The sequence below is a fragment of the Phyllostomus discolor genome, chromosome 11 (assembly GCF_004126475.2).
Source record: "Phyllostomus discolor isolate MPI-MPIP mPhyDis1 chromosome 11, mPhyDis1.pri.v3, whole genome shotgun sequence".
Lineage (NCBI taxonomy): Eukaryota > Metazoa > Chordata > Mammalia > Chiroptera > Phyllostomidae > Phyllostomus > Phyllostomus discolor.
This window is the reverse complement of record NC_040913.2, coordinates 21,640,449-21,663,500: the sequence shown is the minus strand read 5'-3', so window position 1 is coordinate 21,663,500 and position 23,052 is coordinate 21,640,449. Positions and strand designations below refer to the sequence as shown.

Here is a 23,052-nt window from a genome sequence, read left to right as displayed (position 1 = left end):
TTAAATGGTGGCACACATCAATTTCTTATTCAAACTTAAAAACATTTAATACACAAGTTCTAAAATTCTTGATAAGTGTATTAGAATATATAGGTTAAATTTATACTAGCATCATTCATTGCATGAGAATTAATGACATATTAATAGCAATAATAGCACAAAGCAGGTGAATGATTTCTTTAGGCAATATATGAGAAGCTATACAGCAAGTTACCTCCAGAATTTTCCGTTAAGTTTAGTTATCCCTGTACTGAAAAGAGTTAACATAGTAGTCCTGATTGCTTATACTTAAAAAGGTCTGCTTACAAGGTTGGCCCTTGGCTGGCATCTGAGAACTTGGATTTCAGGAGGATTCCCACCATTAACTGACATGCTTGACTAACTGTGTCTAAACTGTTTGTACAAACAATAGAACTTATGCAAACTCCTGCATTCCTTTTGGGAGACTGAAATTTGTCTATGTTCCAGGCAAAGGGTGCTTACATGATCAGTGCCCCCCTCCCCCCCAAAAAAACCCAAAACAAAACCCTGGGTGTTAAGTCTCTAATGAGCTTCGCTGGTTGGCAACATTTCCCACAATCTGTTACCACCTGTTGCTTGAGGAATTAAGCACATCCTGTATGACTCCACTAAGAGAGGAATCAGAAGCTTGCATCTGATTTCACCCCATCTGCGTTTTCTCTTTTGCTGGCTTGGCTTTGCATCTTTTCATAGTAATAAATCATACTGTGAGTGTGCCTACATGCTGAGAGTCTGGGAGTTATCCTAATGAATTATCAAAACTGAGGGTGATCTTGAGGATCCCCACCGCAATCCCCAAATTGAATTTGAAAAAAATCACTTAGTGGTAGGATTAGAAATTTGCAACCCATAAGAAATGGTTTTATAAATGCATTACTAATGAAAATTTAGAGATCACCCTTCAAGCGTTTTAAGTTGAAACATCTATAACAATTGACTGCAATTGTAACTTGTACAATTGTGGTTACAGTGTTGTAACAAGAGCAATAGAACTTTTAAAAGGCATACAGCCAGCCACCCAGCTACAGACATTTTCTAGTCTCCTTGGCAGCTGTAGCCACACGAATGGGCTCTGGCCAATAGGGTGTGAGCCGAATGAGGTGTTTAACACCCAGGGCATGAGTTTATATGGAAAAATATACCCTTACCGTTCCCTTTTTCTCTCCTGCTGACTGGTAGGCAGACATGACAGAAATCAGAGCAGCCATATTTTCACAAGATGGAAGGAACCTAGATGTTCACAGTGGCTGGTCACTGACGTGATCCTGGAGCCCTCGATGACTTCCAGGGGAGAGCGCCGCATGAACTGTCTCACTTAGCCCACATCACCAGGAAGACACATCCGCTTTCTTGCATCCATGATCCCGTATATATTGTTTTGCGCTATTTGTCAGCTGGTTCCCTTGTAAACTGAAGCAATAACATTAACTAAATCCAGATCATCATCTTTCTCACCAATCCTAAAACATGAGCCAGATTTTGTGGTGTGACCTATTGCAGCAGCAGAACTTTTTCTTTCAGACTTAAAGCTTCATTATTGAACTATCATTGACATATAACATTGTATTAGTTTAAGGTGTATAAAAAATGATTTGATACATATATATATATAGTGATTACCACAGTAAGTCAACACCCATCACCTCGCAGTTATAAATTGTTTTTCTCGTGATAACTTTTAAAATTTACTTTTAAAATTTGGAGGTTTTAGCAACCTCCAAATATGTATATAATATTGTTAACTATAGTCACCATGCTATACATAAGACTCCTAAATTTTTAATGATCTCAAAATCTAAAACACAGAGTTTCTAATACCCTTGTCCAATAAAAAGAACCAGGGCTCCTGGGAGAAATGGCTGCTGACTCTAGGACTGGGACAGAAAATAGGCAAATGAACCTGGAGCATCTTGTGTCCAGTGACAGAAAGTAGGGAAGTCCTCAAAAGAGGCGACAGTGTGGGGGAGGGGGGGCATGATATCAGACACTGGAGCCAAATGAAAGAGCTCCCAATGGTCAATATCGGCATGATTTGAGCATCAAGAGTATTCGATTATAATCCCAAGTATAAAATAAATATTCAGGAGTTCATACTGATATAAATTATTCATAATTGTGGGAAAGAGACAAATTTCTCATGTAAGAATTCCAAATAAAATATGTAGGTACTTCATCATAAAAAAAGAGGCTCATAACGCCACACTCCTTCAGCGTCGGCCGCAGATGGAGACTTCCTTCCAGAGTACAGTGTGGAAAGAAGGGGGAAATGGAGCTGTGCAGTGGAGTAACCTAACAAACAACTACCTCAGCAAGATCTTCCAGAGCAGCATCAACAGTCATAAGTCACACCGCTGGCATTTCCCCTTTTTGTAATATGAACAAAATGGCACTTTATCTCTGTGACCTTCCTCCCAAATAGCCGTCATTCCAGTCCAGAAAAACATCAAAGCCCAATCAAGGCCCATCCCGCAGTATACCTGACCAGTACTGCTCAAGACCCGCAGGTCAACAGAAACAAGGAATGTCTTAGAAACGGCCACAGCCCTGAGGAGCTTAAGGAGACAAGACAACTAACTGTAACACAATGTCCCGGATGGAAGCCTGAAACAGAAAATGGGTATTGTGTAATAACCAAGGAAAACTAACCTATCAGTCAATACTGGCTCACCAGTTACAACAAATGTACCATGCTCACGTAAGATATCCATTAGGGGAAACTGAGTGTGGGATACGAGAGAACTTTATACTGTCCTTTCATTTTTCTATAAACCTAAAACTTTAAAAAAGTGAAGTCTATTTTTTTTTAATCTAGATCACAAAGTAATTTTTACAAATTATTTTGAAAGATAATTCTGCTTAAGCACTTTTAAAAACAAAAAGCCATCGGTGTGTTGGAAGTTTTAATCCCTTTAAATAAATGTGACTGTTTTGCCTTCTACCCACAAAAATATGATTCTCATGTTAACCTATCTGAGTAACAGAATGTATTAAAATACTTGTGTTGTGCTTGATAAGCTCAGGTGCAAACTATTCCTTTCAGAAACTAAAAGCTTGTTAATATATTTTCCAAGTTAAAAATGAGTTATTTTCCAAAAGTTTACATTTAAGTCAAGTGTTTGGAACTTGAAACACATTTTCCCACAGAAATGTTATTACAAACAGTGGTTCATTCCCAGGCACCCAGTGAAGCTCATTAAATTTATTATAAGCAAAAAGACATGTGCAATGAAAATAGTATAAATTATGAAAAAATACTTGTCTTTTAAACCCAAAAGATAAAGTTAAACATACAATGTAAATGTATTTGAATTAATCCCACCACCCAATGTTGAGCCAGTTCACACTGGACATCTTTGCATATAACCTTAGACACTGCAAGTGCGAGAAGGGAGAATAGACGTTAAATTGGGGTGGGTAGGAGGTGGAGAGACCCCATGCACAGTCTGGAAAGGGAAGTGTGTTGTTTTAACCCAGATTGGTGGTGGGTGGGTTTCTACTGTTATTTCTGGGAATACAATGAAACTGGTGCCCTGCATGATGGAAGAAACAGAGAAGAGGATGTGGCTTCTCACTAACGGGCTAGTACCCAGACAGTGGGTAATTGAGTACATCTGATGGCAGTTCCTAAGCCTGAATGACCAGCTGGCTGACTTGTCAAGTGTACAGGAGGGCAGCAGCAGACCTTGGACTTGAGCTCCTCATAGGAGTGTGCTACCTAGCGGAGGACAAAGAAAGTAGGTTTACGTAAGAGACCTGCAGAAATGCTGAGGGGTGTTTGAAAAGGACATCCATTTCCCAAGGTGGGGGATCAGAAGAGGAAACAGGTAAGAGGTAGACATGAAGTTTTTTGGTTTTTTTTTTAAGATTTTATTTATTTTTAGAGAGGGGAGGGAGAAAGAGAGAAACATCAATGTGCAGTTGCTGGGGGCCATGGCCTGCAACCCAGGCATGTGTCCTGACTGGGAATTGAACCTGCGACACTTTGGTTTGCAGTCCAAGCTCAATCCACTGAGCTGGGCGACATGAAGTTTTTGACAGTGGTGCCAACCAAAATGTAAGGCCCAGCTGGGGTCACCACTTCTAAAGCACAGTGAGGCCTGTGTTTGATGCATTTCAAGTTTGTCTATCCTGGTTGAGGAGGCAGTTCACAAATAATTTTGTTTCATAGACACTACATATTTCAATTAAAATACGAAAACATTATACCATTAAAAAAACTACATGAGCTTTTCAAAAGCATACTTAAAAACAAGTACTTTTTAAAAAATGATGTATTTTCAAGTATTTTTTTAAACCGTATCATGGACTTAAAACAACAAGAAAAAAACTTTAATTGTTCTTCCTCTCCTTGTCTCGATATCATCCCTACCAGTGCTTACAACCTGGTAGCCTTCCTTCCACCTTTCTTAATTTTCCATTAAATGTTCAAATGTATGGATGCATTGTTAAAAAATTTCGTAAACCATAACAATGTGTAGAGTATTGATAACATCCCAGAGGCGATTCTGAGCAGCTCTCACTCCGTAAGATAAATATCCCAAATTCGTTCAACCATTTCCTTACTGACAGGTATTCTTTGCTGTATTTCCTTCATTTTGCCTTTTGCCACTGAAAATGCCACAATAAAAATCTTCATACATATATTGATATTTTGTGTTATCCAAAAATCTGACCAGCTGACAATGTTTGTTTCTAGCTCACACTACTGTCCGAAGCAGGTCAGGCTGTTCTTGTTCTTGTACAGTTTGCCTCCAATAGTGCTTCCGGGACCCCCCTTATCATGCACGGTTTTCCTATCTCACAGTCCTGATTCACTGTCAGCATCAAAGGTGGGAGAGGGCTGGAAGAGGACAAGGAAGATTTAAGAGGAAGGCTGGATGTGGCGTAAATTAAGACACTCCTGCCCCAAACCCACTGGCTACAACCCAAACACGTGATCCGAGTAACTGCAATGAAGGCTGGGAAATGCAGTCTTTCTACAGGCACAGAGGATGTAGACTGGCCTTTAGCCAATTTTGCCAAATATATTGGTGACTTTATTCCAAAAAACATATTCCCCTGGACTGTAAAATTTCTATGTGATGTGTGTGTAATCGCTTTGTGAAAAGACCTTAAGTCCTATTTCTGCCAACAGGGTGAAAATACTGAGCACTGTTCTCACTCTTCCCAATCTCCCCTCAGGAGCCACTAAACCCAGAAAACTCAGTTGATTAAATGTGTGTCAGCAGGGCCCCAGTTTAACTTTCATTCAATGAGGCGAGTGTTGACAGACGGCAGAAGTGGCACGTACCATGGCTTCTAGGTGACGTCCTGCAGTGTGGAGATTACTGGCGGAGGCTTTCCCTGAAATTCTCCTACTACTGGATTTCTGAAAGCCAGCAGTTTCTCCCTCAGTCTTTCTGACAGTTTAGTGAACATCTAATTTCTTGTATAAAATCTCTTCCTACTTAAAATATTTAAAGCAATTTGTCTTCCAGAACAAGAACTTACACATCAACTTAGCATTTGTCTTTGTTTATGGCTCATTATTTTTCTACACGTTTATGTTTTCTCTTCTTGCTGTTGGGTTGCTATCTTCCCAAACCTTAGTTAACATAAATATTCTCTAAGACTTATAATATTTTTTTTATTTATTTTTTTGAGAGGGAAGGGAGGGAGAAAGAGAGAGAGAGAGAATCATCAATGTGCGGTTGCTGGGGGGCATGGTCTGCAACCCAGGCATGTGCCCTGACTGGGAATTGAACCTGCGATGCTTTGGTTCGCAGCCCGTGCTCAATCCACTGAGCTATGCTAGCCAGGGCCCAAGACTTATAATTTTTATCTTTTCCACTTAAGTCATTAATCTATCTGGAATTTCCTTTTGCATATTTTGTGACTACTAGTATGATTTATTAAATAATAATGTTTTCCCATGCAAATGAAATACTATCCTTGTCCAAATTATTTCTGGGCCACCTAGTCTATTCCAATAATCGCTTTGTTTACTCCTAAGCAATGCTACATGTGTTGACTGCTGTGCTTTATAAAATATCTTAACAATTGGGGGCGGGGGGAGTGGTGGGGGGAAAGGCGGACAACTGTACTTGAACAACAATAAAATAAATTTAAAAATAAAAAAGGGTCAATGCAAAAAAATTTTTTTAACCATAAAAAATGATAAAATATTTTAACAAGTGTTTTGTAAATTTAAATTCAATGGAGATCATGTAAAACAATAACTTGTGCTAACAGGTTAACTCAGTTGAATACAGAACTCAGAATAAAACTCATCTTTCTTTCTCTGTGCATGTATTGGAACTTTCTGTAAATATGAAAAACAGAAACAACTGAATGCTTGGCTAACATAAGGAAACAATGGTCAATCCTACCCTGATTTCAAGTGTTTGAGAAGAGCAGCCTCACTCTTCTCGCGGATTGCTTCTGTAGTAATGGAATGTTATAACACTGGATTTATAAGGAAATGTCATCCTTTTCCATATTTTCAATCATTCACTTGTTTTATTTATTTATGGAGATGTAATTCACTGAGTTCCCCCTTTAAAGTGTTCAATTTGGTGGCTTTTAGTATATTCACATTGATAACTACATTGATCACCTCTTACCTAATTCCTGTTTGTCTAATGTTTTTATTTAAAAAAGGGAAAAACAAAAGTGTAATTCTTTCAATAAATATCATCTGATCCGCATACAGTTACATTGCAGAAAGTGAAGTCCATAATTTTAGAACTCTGGCAGCAATTTTTCAACCAAGTGCTCTGTGTTCACACAGTTTCAATAATTGCAGCAATTTCCTTGAACTGTCTGTAGAAATTCTGGAAAGGAGAAAAATAACATTAATTTTGCTTTCAGAGGTAATTTAAGTAGTTCTTCTAATAATATCTGACCACCAGAGGCTATAAAACATATTAAGATTACATTTTGATATTATATTCTCATCTATTATAGAAGGTTATTCTCAAAAACAAAGAGGTATAATTTGGTACTAAAGCAGAATTGGATAATTAGCACACAACTCAACTTTTCAAAAATGCATATGAGAAAGTTCTTTTGAGATCACACCAGAAAGATTTATTAACTACCCAGCACTGTCCTAGAAACCGAAGATAAAAACAAAAAGACGACAATTTGGTTTCCAGGCCTCAAATCACTTTAAATCTAGTGCAAGACTGGATTTCAGGGTAACAGGGACTGTTTTGTCTAAGGTAAGGGTCCCATTATAATAGCAGAGACCCAACACTGATAATGGCTTGAATGGTAGAAGCTCATTCTTCTTTCATTTAAAAATTGAGCTAGTCTGATCACTCTCCTGTAGAAGTCATCTTCTTCATTCACATCACAGGTAAGAGGGGAATCAAACAAATTCTGTCTTCCTCCTTTCAACCTTGCTAGGAAGCAGGAGGCAAATTTAAATTTTAATTGCAGTGATAAATTTTCCAACCTGCCTGATTGCTTAGGTAGAGGTTCTAAGGTAGGTTTAATTTTGTTTTTGTTGTTTTTAAATTAATCTGACATTTCAGGCTCATTATAATTCGTACCTCCTACAACAGTGCTTACTTATTATGATTTGCAATTATATAGTAAGCGTTTTTATTCACTTGTCCATTGTCTTACAGCTTATCAAATCTATCAGGGCAAGAAGCTTCTCAGATAATTTTCTCAAGTAAATGTTGAATTAATGAATTTTGCACATAATATGGTAAGTACCAATTGTTTACTTAACTCATTAGAAAAGTGTACTTACCAGAGTAGAAGGAGGAAAAGGACATCAGGAATAAATATTCGAAGAAAGGTCAATAAAGTAAAATAAAAATTTAATTTCAGCAATTAGGATTCCCTCTAATGATTTACACATTTGCATTTTTCTTCTTCTTTGGCCTTAATTCTTTATTGTTACTTAAGAATGTATTTTGTTTTAATTCATATGTAAATTGATTGTGGAATGAAGTAGGGTGTAACTATTTCTTTAAAAACATACATTGTTGATCAAAATTTCAGCTACAAAAAGGATATAAAGTAAAAGTTTGAAGAATGTTCCCACAGTCTCAGTCCTGTAATGTGACTAACAGACTGTTTGCCTGGGTAGATTTTAAACCATGTAAACACTAACTTTAAAAGAGTTTGTGGTTTTATTATTATGAGGAAATAACATTCTGGAGGTGGAATCAGAGAGCATAAATGCAGCACAGAAAAGTAAGAACAAGGCCAGGATTCGGAATTACAAAGTGAACTGAAACCTATAATTCTTTTGCAATTGATTGGGTCCTTATATTCACTTGGCTACTCACATATCACAATCTACTACACTTATTTCCTTTCAACCAAGCCCTAATTCCTTTTGAGACGCTAATTAGCATTATTAATGTTGCATCTGTGACCATTACTTTTTGTTCTAAAGCAGAGATTTCAGTTTTAAAAGAAAGAAATTAAAGGGGAAAAAAAACCATACCTTGGTTATATATACCATACCTTGGTATGCTAAATATATATACATACACATACATATACACAACAGAATCCTGTTCATCCTGAAAAAGAAGGAAATGCTGCTTCTTTGACAACATGAATGAAGGACATTATGCTGAGTGAAATAAGGCAGACACAGAAAGACAAACACTGCATGCTCTCACTTACACGTGCAATCTAAAAAGTGGAACTCATAGTAACAGAGAGTAGAAGATGTTTGTCAAAGATACAAACTTCAAGTTATAAGATGACTAAGTCTGGAGACCTAATGTGCAGCATGATGATCAGTTAACAGTAATGTATTATATACACGAAATTTGCTAGGAGAGCAGATCTTCAATGTTCTCAGCACACAGACACACAAAGAAGGTAACTATGTGAGTTGACGGATATTTTAATTAGTTTAATTGTGGCGATCATTTCACAATGTATATGTGTACCAAAACCTCACCTGTACACCTTAGATATATAAAATTTTTATTTGTCAATTAGACCTTAATAAAGGTGAGGGGGAAAGTGTAGTCTGTAAAAGGAGAAATCAAAAGTATCCTAAAGTGGTACACGAGAGGTTTTTTAGAGTACCTACTGCTGTGAAGATTCTTATCTATTCACTCAGGAAGAAATCAAACAAAAATAAAAGCCTGTGTTAGTCAATGACAAAACATTTCCCTGTATGTACATTTAAAAGAAAATTTAATTTCTCACCTACCCCCTTTTTTCTTCCTTCCTTATTGAAAAGAGGTAGAATGATATGAATAAAATGACTACTGAGTTACTCAAATCACTAGCTAATAGAACTAGTCATCAAGTATTGGTGCTCTGATCTGCATTTTATAATCACCATTAGTCAGAAGATTCAAGGTCAACACTATTCAAAATAAGCTTCATTTAGCTTATCCTTCTTGGATATTAAGCCTAAAGAGTAAGAATGAAACAGTTAAAAGCAAAGTAAATATCCTGCCTGAGAAGATGAGAACTTCCTAAACATATTATTATACAAGAGCACTGTGAGAGTCACAGTACACAAATCCAGCATATTACATTGAAAATAATTTCTCAAATTCCCAGAGAAAATAAATTCATATCTTTCATATTAATAAATGTAAGGCACACCAAAACAACTACAAATAAAAACAATTAATATTCTCCCGTAAGAAAAATTTTACTTTAAGCAGCAATTACAGAACAATGACCTAAAATTGAATGAGTCAAATTGCAAACCTGAAACTGTGGAATGGTCATTTCAAAAGACTTGCTCTTTACTTGGCCCGACTGATCCGCCACTTTCAGCATCACCGCGACATAGGGGTACTTGAGAGACCTGCAGCTGTCGGAGCTCACAGCCATCCCCAGTTTCCACTGAAAATCGACAAGCTGTAATGAAAACGGCACAGAACAATGCATTGGTAATAACACTGCCCTGAATGCAGGTGTTTATTTAATTTTACTGCTCTCGCATTCAACTCTTGCCAAACATAATGAAAGAAAGTATCTTCACTCTCCTATTGCTAGAGGAAAACCAACCAAAGGGAGAGGGGCAATAAGGGATGTATAAACAGAGCTAGCAAACAATACTGTCATAATTACAAAAGGAAACAAAACAAAACCCAACAACCTCCACCAGACAGATGTGTAATTAATGGAAGTGGAAGGAAGATGCGGCAGTATTGGTTTGCCCTTCATTTTGCTCCTGCACTTAAGGGGACTCCAAGGGGTTTGGTCTGTCTCTTCTCTGTCCTGTTCCATGTATGCCTCCCCCCATTCTACAACCTAAAAGCCCTACAATGGAAGATGAATTATATACCATCTTCATATTTACTTGAGACACACATGGGAACCATTCCAGGTTCTTTCCTCACCACCGTCCTCAGCCTGAAACCGGACATGACCGTAAATACCAGGTGACAGGTGGTTTTGCATTTCATCACTGTTGATGATGGACACCAGCCAGATGATGTGCTATGCTGTTTACATGTATTAAATGCCTCCCTTGAGTCATCACATTATAGGCTATTATTTCCATTTTGCAGATGACACAACTGAATTTCAGAGAGCTTAAGTAACGAGCACAAGGTCACGCATTTCTGGAATCAGAACTGAAACCAGTCTGTTTGACTCCAAAAATTACATGCTTACTGACTACTGGCTGCCTCAGTACTTTGTAGCTAATTCCTGTCCATGATCACTCAGTGCTGCTATGGCATAAAACAGGACGGGCTAACTGCAGCTCCTAATGCCAGCTCCAAAACACAAGACCATGGGTGGAGGAATTAGCAGGCACCCACCAAAAATACTTATCTACTGACTGATACCTTCTGCTACCAAATTAATGCTGGTTGTGTAAAAAATTTGCTTGTTAATAAATTTCTTTTTATAAAAGGTGGGATTGGTGTGAGGACCAATATTTCCTCCTGTCTCAGACTAGACTTGAACCAATCAACTATGCCGTTAAGGTCAGGATGGTGCTGATAAAAGATGAATGTATTTAATAAGTAAAAAGACTGTACATGTACATTTTATATAAAAGTGCCCCATACAAAAATAAAGATAGTGGATACATAACAGAAGAACTACAACTGAATAAGCATACGAAAAGGAAACAGGAAATGCAAATTTAAATCACAATGAACTACCACTACACACCTACCAAAATGCCAAATTATAAGTCTGACAAATCTAAGTGTCAGGAAAAAGGAAGTGTCATGTGCTGTTGACGGGAGTCTAAATTGGGCCAGTCTTTTGGAAAACTGGCTTTATATGGGGAAGGCGAAGTTATACACACCTTGTGATCCAGTGATTCAACTACAAATATAACCTAGAAAAACTTGTGCATGCATTCACAGGATACCTATACCAGAACGTTCCTGGTAGCTTTATTCCTAATAGCCCTAAATTATAAACAGCTCAAACGGACATCAGTAATGGAGCAGATAAATGAAATGCTGTACAGCAATGCAAATGAATGAACTTCAGCTACACTCAACATCAAAAATACCAAAAGCAACAAGTCAAAGTGTTATGTGATTCCATAACATAACGCTTAAACTTAAAGAATAGAAAATAGCTTAGGCATGCATACATAGATGGCAAAACTATAAGAAGCAAGAATATGATTATCACAAAAAGATAGGAGGGAAGGAACAGGGTTGACTGTGGAGGGGCATGTGGTTAGACTTCTAGGTATTGTTAATGCTCCATTTCTTGAGTTTTGATTGTGGTTACACAGATGTTCACTTTAAATTACTCTTCCTTTTTCAGTAACTATACAAGGAGATGAAGGTTAACTAAAATTACGGTAGTAATCTTTTCACAGAATATGTCTGCTGAGTCACTATCTAGTATACCTTAAGCAGGTGTGCCCAACCTGCGGCCTGCAGGCCAAATGCGGCTCAGGATGGCTATGAATGTGACCCAACACAAAATCATAGATTTACCTAAAACATTATGAGACCTTTTTTGTGATTACGTGTCGCAATGTATTTAATGCGTGGCCCAAGACAACTCTTCTCCCAGTAAGGCTTAGAGACACCAGAAGGTCGGGCACCCCTGCGACTTACACAGTGCTCTAGGTCAACGGTATTTCAATAAAACTGGAAAAATTAAAATAATTCATTAAACTGTCCATATGTTCTGGATATATGTTATTTTGAACTCAGTGCAGGGTGGGGACAGAAGTCGGTGGGCTCCTGGCTGAAAAGAAAAAGTTACTCGAGGCTAGGGCGGTCAAGGGAAAGCGGTACAAAAGGGACAGCGTTCAACTCAGTTTGGGGAATAAACAGAACTGAAACTGAGCAAAAATGCAGCTTATTCATATATTCCATAAATACATAAATAATACAGTGCAAGACTAAATGATGAATAAATATTAAGCTTCACCAAGCAGAGATGAAAATAATCACTGTCTGGTTAAGGAACAGCACATTGATCTGTCTTCAAGTGGAAGGCTTTTGTAGGAAATATGGAAACAAAACCAAGAAAAGTTCAGTGGTGATGTCCAAAAGTTTAACTGGACACTTTTTAAACTTACTCAGCCTGTACAACTCCTTCATGCAAGAAGTTCCATTTTTACTGTCCACAGTAAAACGGCAGAGTAAAACACTGCTTATGTGACTCTCGAAGTTTGAAATAAAACTTTCAATTATCTAGAACATTTCAAGCAGGAAAGCAATTAAGGAACATAATGTGGGAATCCACGGACTATTACAGCGGAGAAACTCGCAGGTGAAGCAATTTGGAGAGCTGCCATTCAGACACTTAACGTGCAAAGTTAGTATTCATTGGTTAAAGAAAGCTGGGATTAGATTTATGAGATGAGAAGTCCCCAAATACTAAACTGAACATTTGCATGTAAATTAAAAGCAAATCTTTTAATAAATGTGGGTTAGCCTTAAATAAGAATTAACTGCATAGATATTTAAAAGAAATAAAACAAACAAAAAAATCAAAACAGAACCATATCACTATGGACAATTTTAAGAATGAAGTAATGTAGCCTCAAAATTCTAGAATGAAGAAAATAATTTATGAAGAAAACATGCAAAAAAGTGAATAGTGAAAAAACATACAAACATCCAGAAGTGAAACAAATAGAAAGAAAAATAATCAGAAAGCACATGTAGGTTAAAAGGTGAACAAAGAAATTAGTTGTAGTCAGACACACTAAAAATTAACTGGTAGGGTAGCTGAAATTATTAGTAATATAAAAACATCACCATAAACACTGCCCATAAGGATAAAATTGATAAAAGACCATTTCAGTTTAAATTTATTTTTTATTTTTCAAAACACAACATAGGAGAAAATTAGAAAAATAATTTTCTAATTATTCACGCACAACTCCATCCTAAAACCTGTTTCTTATTCCTGTGTCTCCATTTCAAGTCTTTATCTGTATGTAATTTTTATAGCTAGAGTCACAAAATACACACTTTTCTGTTCTGTTTTCAATCAAAGTTTTGAAATGAAAGGAATTGCAAGTGTTCTGCACACCACTGAACTCTCTCAAAAGTGCTGAGGAAAAGACTGATTAGAAATAAATAAATAAAATAATAGGAGAGACAGGGAAAGACAGAAGACATGTTTCCAGCGGAACAGATCAGTCCCCCAGGACTCATTATTTTGAGTGACCAAGAAATAGCCAATCTATCAGATGCACAGTTCAAAACACTGGTGATCAGGAAGCTCACAGAACTGGTTGATTTTGGATGCAAATTACATGAAAAAATGCAGATTACCATAAAAGGGATGCAGGATGATACACGGAGGAGAGCCAATAGTGAAAGGAAGGAATCTGAGTCTCAAAACAACACAGTGGACCAGAAGGAAGATAGAATCAACCAAGCAGGAAAGCATGATGAAATAAGAATTCAAAAAATCGACGAAAAGCTTAAGACCATCGAGGACACCTTTAAACGTTCCAACATCCGAATTATAGGGGTACCAGAAGGGGAGGACCAACTAGTGGAAAAGTCATTTGAACAAATAATAAAGGAGAACTTTCCCAAACTGGCAAAGGGAACAGTCTTCCAAGAAATCCAAGGAGTGCAGAGAGCCCCAAAGAAGTTGGACCCAAAAAGAAACACACCAAGGCACATCATAATTACTTTAGCCAAGGTAAAAACGAAGGAGAGAATCCTAGACGCAGCAAGAGATAAGGGGACAGTCACCTACAAAGGAGTTCCCATCAGACTGTCAGCTGATTTCTCCAAAGAGACCTTACAGGCAAGAAGGGGCTGGAAAGAAATATTCCAAGTCATGAAAGACAAGGACCTGCATCCCAGATTGCTCTATCCAGCAAAGCTCTCATTTAGAATGGAAGAGAAGATAAAGTGCTTTTCAGATAAGGTCAAATTAAAGGAGTTCATCATCACCAAGCCCTTACTTTATGAAATGCTAAGGGGACTTATCTAAGAAAAGAAGATAAAGAAAAGACATGTATAGTAAAAGGACAGCAAACTCACAATTATTAACAACCACACCTAAAGCAAAACCAAAAGAAACTAAGCAAACAACTAGAATAGGAACAGAACAACAGAAATGGAGGGCACATGGGGGGCTAGCAGTAGGGGTAGGAGGAGGAGCGAGGGGGAAAAGATATAGAGAATAAGTAGCATAGAATGTAGGTTGAAAATAGATAGGGGGAGGGCAAGAATAGTACAGGAAATGTAGAAGCTAAAGAACTCATAAGTATGACACATGGACATGGACTAAAGGGGGGAACGTGGGTGGGAGGGGGGTACAGGGTGGAGGGGAGTGAAGGGGGAAATGGGACAACTGTAATAGCATAATCAATAAAATATATTTAAAAAAAGAAAAGAAAAGAAAAGACTGATTAAACAACTCATCCAAGGACACAAAACTAGTAGAGCTGGTTATTCAAATCCAAATCTGCCTGATTCCATCCATACTCCACACATTTTTAATTATACCTCACTGCAACATGATCACTGTTTGGAAATAAACTAAGTTCTAGTAGGTCAGGAAAGTAGCTAGGACTGGAATAGGACAAGAATGCCACGCATCTTCTACTTACTAGATCTGAGCTGTCCAATACAGCACCCATGAGCCACATGTGACTATTTAAGTTCAGTAAAATTAAACAGAATAAAACAATTCAGTTCTCAGTTGCACTAGCTACATATCAAGTGCTCAGCCACCACAGAAGGCTGGTGCTACCTCAGTGGACGGTGCCAGCAGAGAACGCGCCCACCACTGCAGAGAGCTCTACTGGACGGCCCTGTGCTACACCTGTGTTAGCACACATGTGGCAACTGATTAAGGCATGCGTTATTAGCAAATTTCTGCTTGAGAATTCATATAAACTCTAGCTCAAGTAAGCATCTGCTAAGTTGCCAGCCTTCCTTATCTTGTCTAATGGCACCTTCCTCTACACTTTGCTTTATTTTCTTAACAGCAGTTATCATTATTGGATATTATTATGTTAACCTTCAAGATAGCAAGAGCATTATCGACTTCGTTTAGTACTGAATCTCCTAAGATAATATCTGGTACAAAGTGAATGTTCCAATTAAGTATTTATTGAATTAATACATTTAGAACAAAGATGGCACCTAAAAATTAGTATATGCACACAATGCTCCTCACATCAAGAAATGGAGCTTGGCCCTGGCTGGTGTGGCTCAGTAGGTTGAATGCCGGCCTGCAAACCAAAGGGTCACTGGTTCGATTCCCAGTCTACGGCACATTCCGGGGTTGCGGGCCAGGTTCCCCAGTAGGGAATGTGCCAGAGGCAACCACACATTGATGTTTTTCTCCCTCTCTTTCTTCCTCCCTCCTCCTCTCTAAAAATAAATAAATAAAATCTTTAAAAATAAAATAAAGTAAAAAAAAAATGGAGCACATTTTCCCTCTGCATGAATCTGAGCTGTCCCTGTGACTGCTCTGACCAGCAGGATACGGCGGAAGAGGCTCTGGAATCCCTGACTATAGGCCTTAGGACAACTGTAAGTGTGTGTCTCTTTCTCCATGGAATGCTGGCCTTGGGACTTTCCCTCCTGGAACCCAGCCACCATGATGTGGACAGCCGTGTGAAGGAGAATCAAGTCACTCCAATCATCAGCTCTGGCTGAGCTCACAGCCAAAGTCATTACTGAGCCGTGTGAGCGAGCCCTCTTGATTTCCAGCCCAGTTAGGCTCCTCGATGACTGAAGCTGTGGCTGAAAGGACAGGGAGTAGGAACCACCACCCAGCTAAACCCAGTTAACCCAGCGTCACAGGAGATAATGAAAACAGTTCAGGTCATGACGTTCTGGGTTTGATATGCAGCAATAGATAACTCAAGTACAACAAAACAATGTGCAGAAAATAATCAGTAAGAACATGACACGTGACTTATCAAAAGTGTACCCTTGTAACTATAGAATCTGAACTATATTAGTTGACGGGAATTTTAGCAAATACAAATAACCAAAAAAAAAAAAATTCAAGTAACCACTTACCTCTGAGATGTGAAAATAATAACAGCAAAATAGTCTTTCCCATGACACACTTTCACTTCTAGTAAGTTCACAGCATAACTACCCAGCTACAGCAAACATTGTCATCTCCCCTCAAAAATGTTTTTCTTGTATTTTTAATATATTTTATTGATTATGCTATTACAGTTGTCCTGTTTTCCCCCTTTCACTTCCCTCCACCCTGTACACCCTCTCCCACCCATATCCCTCTTTTAGTCATGTCCATGTGTCATACTTATAAGTTCTTTAGCTTCTACATTTCCCATACTTGTCTTACCCTCCCCCTGTCTATTTTCAGCCTACAATCTATGCTACTTATTCTCTGTACCTTTTCCCCCTCTCTCCTCCTCCCACCCCCCTGTTGCTAACCCTCCACGTGACCTCCATTTCCGTGGTTCTGTTCCTGTTCTAGTTGTTTGCTTTCAAAAATGTTTTTCATCCTCAGCTCATTTCTACTGATGACCCCCACTTTCTAGTGACTCACATATGAACCTTGGTCAACTTTGGTTTCTCTCTCTCCCTTATTCAAAACATGTATGACATGACAGGTACTCAAGATTTTATTTCAGCCAATGCCACTGACGTGTATTCCCTTCTTCCCAGTCTCACTGCTGCAAACCTATGAAAGCCTGTTTTCAAAACTTTGCCTTGGATTTTACTGCAGCCTCCTAATTAGTTATTTGCCTGTAGTTCTTCTCGGTTCCAGTCCAGCGTATAGCCTCTAAATACTGCTTACAAATGAACAAAATCTAAAATACCAGGTGAAAACCTGTCAAGTCACCTGCCTCTAGAGCTAGTTACCAACCACCTCCCTAGCACTGAAGTCATGTCGCAGCAGTTCCCAGGGGCTTTCCTCCTCGTACTCAAACTGGACCGCATCCCTTCTGTAAATTAACTTTCAACCTTGACAGCTTTGCTCACGCTGTTCATTCCTCTTGGCATACAACTCTCCAACATCCTCTTAAAATTCAAAGCTCCCCTCAAATTCTACCTGCTCTGTGAAGTCCTTCCTGGTTTACTTGACCTTTCTATGAATGTTCTACGTCACTTCTCAGGCCCTAGCACTTAGAACATTCTGCTTTGTTTACTAGTCACCTGTGGGCTCGTTTCTCTGCCCCCGTCCGCTAGACTGCGATTGCCTCAGGGCAGTCGGTGCATGGTAACATCCAACCCAGTGCAGAGAACAAAACAGTCACACATTTATAAACCACTGCACAATCTGTACAAAATTTTAATCATTATTTCTTATCTATGGGAAGAGGGAAAATGGCACCAGCATCAATAAAACATATTTCTTTTAATTTATACCATAAAACTGGCAAGAAAAAAAAATGTGGCAGAAACAGGAACAATCATTCATCTAGGAAGAGCTCTAATTAGGTATCTAGGGAATCATGAATTACTTCAAAAATGATTCTAAGGATCATAATGTGAAATAGCTGCAGACCTCTGGCGCTGGGCAATGTAGCCCTGTGGTTTGTTCAGTCTAATGCCCCATTATTCTAGTATCTGCTAAACAATACTATGCACTGTGGTTATAGAAAAGAAGAAAACAAAGTTCCTGACCTCGGGAATTTCCATTCTAGAGGGGAAACCAGCCAATTAACATATAATAAAGTTATAGTATTATAAAAAGTGTTTTAAAAAAAGGTAAGGCGGTAGGGTGACCGAAAGTGGCTGATTAGATAGACCCTGCGGTGACCTCTTTGAAGAGCTGGCTGTTGAGGAGCAAAAGACCTGAGTTAAGTGAAGGAAAAAGCAACATGGATATCTAGAGAAACGAGTGTTCTGGACAGAGGGAGAAGCAAGCCTGGCATGTGTACAGGGAACCATGAGGCTGGAGGGGCATGAGTGGGAAGAGATAAGGAATCCATTTTGGGGACTATAGGCAAGTAAATGCATTTTGAAGGGCCTGTGGGCCAAAGTAAATATTTAAGACTTGTCTCTAATGTGGCAGGAATCTGTTAAGAGGCTTTGGGCAGAGAGAACTGGTCTAACACTGATTGCAAAAGGGTCATCCAGACTGTTGGTCAGGGCATTAAGTTTAGGAAGGAAAGCAAGGAAATCCGACTGGGAGCCTATTGCAATAGTCTAGGCAAGAGGATGGTGGCTTGGACTCGGGAGGCAGCAAAGGGAGGTAGATTTAGAGTTTACTTTTAAAGGGAGAGAAGAGCATGCTGATGGATTATACGGGGGTTTGTAAACTCTCATTGGAGGTGTGGTCCCAGTTAACCTGGATAATTCATATCCTGGTGAGTAGAGAGAGAAGGTATTATCCTTCAAAGAATTCAAACTTTAATAGCCACACGTCAGCCGTATCTGGTACATTTAAATAGCATATACCACAAACAGAAATGATTTATAGCTAATTTTTTCCTTCTGTATTACTCGAGTAGATATGATCATTTTATGTAGCAGTGTAATACCAAAAGAACATGACCTATGAATTAAAAACTCCAATCTCAGAGTTCCTACAAGTAACTCATCAAAGTGTGAAGCCCTCCTACTCACTAGGTCCCTGAGATGTCAGCTCAGACTTGTCCACACCAAGCCTCAGCAATCTGTCAATTACAGCGTAGGCTTTCCTACCCCGGCACTGGTTTTTGCAGAGGTTTCTGTTCTAGCAAGTTGTAATTCTCTATAGCACAGGTGGCAAATAGAAGGCCTGCAGCCAAATCCAGCCCTCCAACTTGTTTTATCCGGCCTAGCACCTAGTTTCTACCTGGAGGCAGTACCTGAGTTCCTTGTCCCAAGTTAAGGAGCAGTTACGTTTATACAGTCCTAAATTACATTCGACCCTTTGAAGGCGAGACTGAATATGGCCCCCAGTGAAAATGAGTTTGATACCCCTGTTCTATAGTCATCTGTCTTCTTAATTTTGGGAGAGGTGATGTACCTTTGTCACCTCAATTCTAACAATCTAGGAAGAGTTGTTTTTTAAAGTTTGTTCAGCTTTTTGCTTGCTTTTAGGATAAAGTGATGACTTTCAACACCCTTACACAATGGACTGGAAACTGGAAGTCTATCAATTTCTGTAATTTTCTTTATAAAATTTTAAAAAATATTTTACTTATTTTTAGAGAGAAGGTAAAGGAGAGAGAGGGAGAGAAACATCCCCATGTGTGAGATACTGTGATTAGTTGCCTCTCACACACCCCAGAGGGCCCCACCCACAACCCAGGCATGTGCCCCAACTGGGAATCAACTGGTGACCCTTTGGTTCACAGGCTAGCACTCAACCCACTGTGCCACAACAGACAGGGCTCTTCATAAAGGTTTTAAACATCTTTTATTAGAGTTATTACAAGGTACTTTTTCTTTCTGAATGTTGCAAATGATCTTTTAAAAAATACATTTCAACTCTGTGTCTAAATATAGGAGAATAATTCTAATATTGCTTGTAAATTACCTTGGCTTCTTCGATGTAAACAATCATGTAACTTATGAATGACCACAAGGAAGGGATGAGTAGCAGGCTGAAGAACAGCCCCCCAAAGTTGTCCACATTCCAATTCCTGAAATCTGTGTTGTGTTATCTTACATGACAAAACAGACTTTGTAGATATGACTAAATTAAGAATGTTGAGGCGGGGAGTTTCCTTGATTATCCCAGTGGGCCCGATGTGACCATAAAGTCCTTATAAGAGGGAGGCAGGAGGGTCAGAGTCGCACAAGGTAACCTGACAATGAGGGTAGCAGAAAGAGAAGTGACAACAGAAGCAGAGGTTGGAATCCTGTGCTTTGAAGATCGAAGCAGAACCCACAAGCTAAGCCATGCGAGCAGCCTCCAGAAGATGGAAAAGACAAGGAAACAGACCCCCCCCCCCAGGCCCCAGAAGGAACACAGCCCTGCCAAAGCCTTGATTTTTAGTCTCACAACACCAATTTTGGACTTCTGACCTCCAGAACTGTAAGATAGTACATTTGTGTTGTTGTAAACAACACCCATACCTCAACAAAAAGTTTGTTTTAAAAACCCTATAATTCAGTAACTCAAATAAACATGATTTAGTGTAAGTGAAGAGATACGATAATTTAGGAAGACTGAAGCACAGTGCACTAACTCAGTAACTCTGAGCAAGGGCAGGTAAGAGTGTTGATTCCTGAGTTCCCCTACCTCCTAGGAATCTTTGGAGACAACAAACTGCAAGATCAATGGGAGACACACAGTCTCTTAGCCCCTTGTATTCTTATTATTTCTTATTTCAGCCCTTTCTTATAGTATTTTGCATGGACCTGGGTGACTCCTAACCTAAAATACTTTAGTTTTAGTACTCTTCTTCTGGGAAGAGTGTTGTAAGTTATTTGTCTAAAAACGGTTATTAGCTAAAATAGGACAAGGACATTTGGAACAAAGAAACAGGATTAAGCTATGCCTTAAAAAAAATCAAATCCTTATTAGCATAAATACATGCACATTGGAAGGTTAAAGAAGTACACACTCCGTCTTCCAGTATACTTTAAATAACTGGTTTTTAAAACCAAGAAACTGTTAGTGGTGCTATCTTTGTAAATTTTAATAATTTCTTCCCTTTATAATCATTCTAAAATACCGTGTACCTAGCTTCCAATAAATGGCGCCTAAGAAAGATCAGTAGTCGGTCAGCGCTCTCTCAGCTGGGATTGGTGGGGAGGTTCAGTTATAATTGCAGTGGCTACCATCTCAAGTACAACCAGGAAGGAGCCACGCAGGGTGCAGGGGAACGACAGTCACCTGCACACGACCGGGGGATGGGGGGGGGGGGGTAGGGGGTACGCTGGGGAAGGTTCGCAGAGGCTTCCTCCACGCGGCTTCCCCAAGCCGCAGTCAGACCAGGTGCAGCAGCCCGCCCCTTCCCTAGCAGAGGCAGGGCGGGGCTATCACTCACTCACCTGGTTGGTGACCTGAAACGGAAGCAGAGAAAACAATTTACAGAATGATCTTTTTTGACCCACAGGCCCGCGATCCCGGTTTATGCTACGCCAAGCTTTACCTTGGTCTTAGCATCCAAGAGCGGTTCGCTAGACCCCTCCATGGCACGTGTCCAGGGATCCGACCGCAGACCCCTGACCGCTCCTCGGGATGGCAGCACTTCCGCTCCCTCCTCCCGGCCCAGCACCCTGGCGCTTGCAGCCGGCATGGGAGAGCAGGAAACTAAAGTCTTTGTGTAAGCCACCCATAGCGTCAACAAAATGTCAGTTTAAAGAAGCCACCTAGAAAACAATGAACTAATGTAGGACTTGAGTTCCGAATATTTAGGAAATCCCCTGCCAGGAAAGGACGTATTAATTTTAGGATGCCTTCTCCCCCTACTAGTGCTACCGAGGTGGACTCTTCCTGCATGCCCCGCCCCCTACGCTGAGCGAACCTGTGGCTGTAAGAGTGTGGATCCCAATCAAATTAAAGGGCAGCTAGAAAGCCACACCCCTTTTCACACTGAAGTTCGTCTTCCGAGGGAGAAGCTTGTTGGAACTCTAGTTACGAGATCATCTTTCGTCCTCTGCATTTTCTCCACTGGCCTCGCTGGTGGTGGGGTGGGGATACTTCCTTCATCCCTGCTGCCCTCCGCCCCACCCCCCAGCACTCAGCCTAACTACAAAAATTGCCTGGGGTCTGCTCTTCCCACTTCGCTCCTACTCATCGCAAATCCACTCTACTGAGCACCCACAGTGATTTTTCCCCCCGCCAGTTTTTTATTTGGAAAAACTTGAATTATTTTTCGGAAAAGTTGCAAAAATAGTTCAATAAACGTACGTACACACTTCATCTAGATTCTCCAACTTAACATATTTACACATTTGCTTTAACCCTGGAGACATGCATAGCAGTGATGACACATTATTCCTAAATACTTAAGTATGTATCTCCTTAAGAACAAGGGCAGTCTCCTAAAAAAGTCACAACTCTCCCACTCAGGAAGTTTAAAATCAATAAAATATTATCATCTAACACATGGACCAAATTCAAATTTGCTTAATCGTCTCAACAATATTCTTATAAATTGTTCCCTGACTCCTGTGGCTCAGTTAGTTGGGCATCAGTCTTGGGTTGTATTCCCTGTCAGGGCAGGTGCCTGCGTTGTGGGTTTGGTTCCCTGGTGGCGAGGACTAACGGAGAGGCAACCAATGGATGTCTCCTCTTTCTCCCTCCCTTCCCCTATGTCTAAAAACAAACAAATACAATCTTTAGAAAAATGGTTCCCTACCCACTAATGTAATCTGATCAAGGACCACTTGATGTGTTTAGTGCTGGTGTCTCCTTAGTCTTCTCTAACCTGGAACTGCGCTGGTGTAGGGTTCCGGGGGGAGAAGCCACTTTCGGGTTGCTGGCAGAACTCAGTTTTATGCAGTTGCCATTTCCATGCTGACTTTTGAAGGAGGGTTCTCAGCTTCTAGACGTCATCCACATTCTTGTCCTGTGACCCCGTCCTCCATCTTCAAAGCCAGTCATGTCAGTTCAAATCCTGCTCACACTTTGAATCCTTTTGACTGCCAGTTCTGCATCATCTGTCTTCACCACGTTGCTCTGATGTCAACTGGGACAAAGTTACCAGTTTTTAAGGTCTCAAGTGATTATGTTGGGATTACCCAGATAATCCAGGATAACCTCCTT

General features: G+C 39.6%; 1 protein-coding gene and 1 long non-coding RNA gene across 2 annotated transcripts; one reads left to right on the top strand and one right to left on the bottom strand.

The window, feature by feature from the left end:
- The first annotated feature begins 5,479 nt into the window (after positions 1–5,479).
- LOC118497331 lies at positions 5,480–20,391 on the top strand. The gene is made up of 4 exons (XR_004899857.1): positions 5,480–5,560; positions 8,698–8,703; positions 19,085–19,087; positions 20,380–20,391. It is a non-coding gene; the product is annotated as an uncharacterized LOC118497331 (long non-coding RNA).
- Positions 6,165–21,567, bottom strand: COMMD6 (COMM domain containing 6). The gene is made up of 4 exons (XM_036011288.1): positions 21,434–21,567; positions 21,333–21,344; positions 9,706–9,858; positions 6,165–6,833 (listed from the first exon to the last, which is right to left on the bottom strand). Exons 1-4 carry the CDS (start codon positions 21,473–21,475, stop codon positions 6,783–6,785), a joined length of 258 nt encoding a protein of 85 aa, XP_035867181.1. The 5' UTR covers positions 21,476–21,567; the 3' UTR covers positions 6,165–6,782.
- Between the last annotated feature and the right edge of the window lie 1,485 nt (positions 21,568–23,052).

What these genes read in the sequence shown, in the direction of transcription:
- COMMD6 (XM_036011288.1), bottom strand. Translation starts at nt 21,475, where the DNA reads ATGGAGGGGTCTAGCGAACCGCTCTTGGATGCTAAGACCAAG. An exon ending in TGACCATTCCACAGTTTCAG is followed by an intron (nt 6,834 to 9,705) that starts GTTTGCAATTTG and finishes TCTCCTTTCCAG; the next exon opens with AATTTCTACAGACAGTTCAA.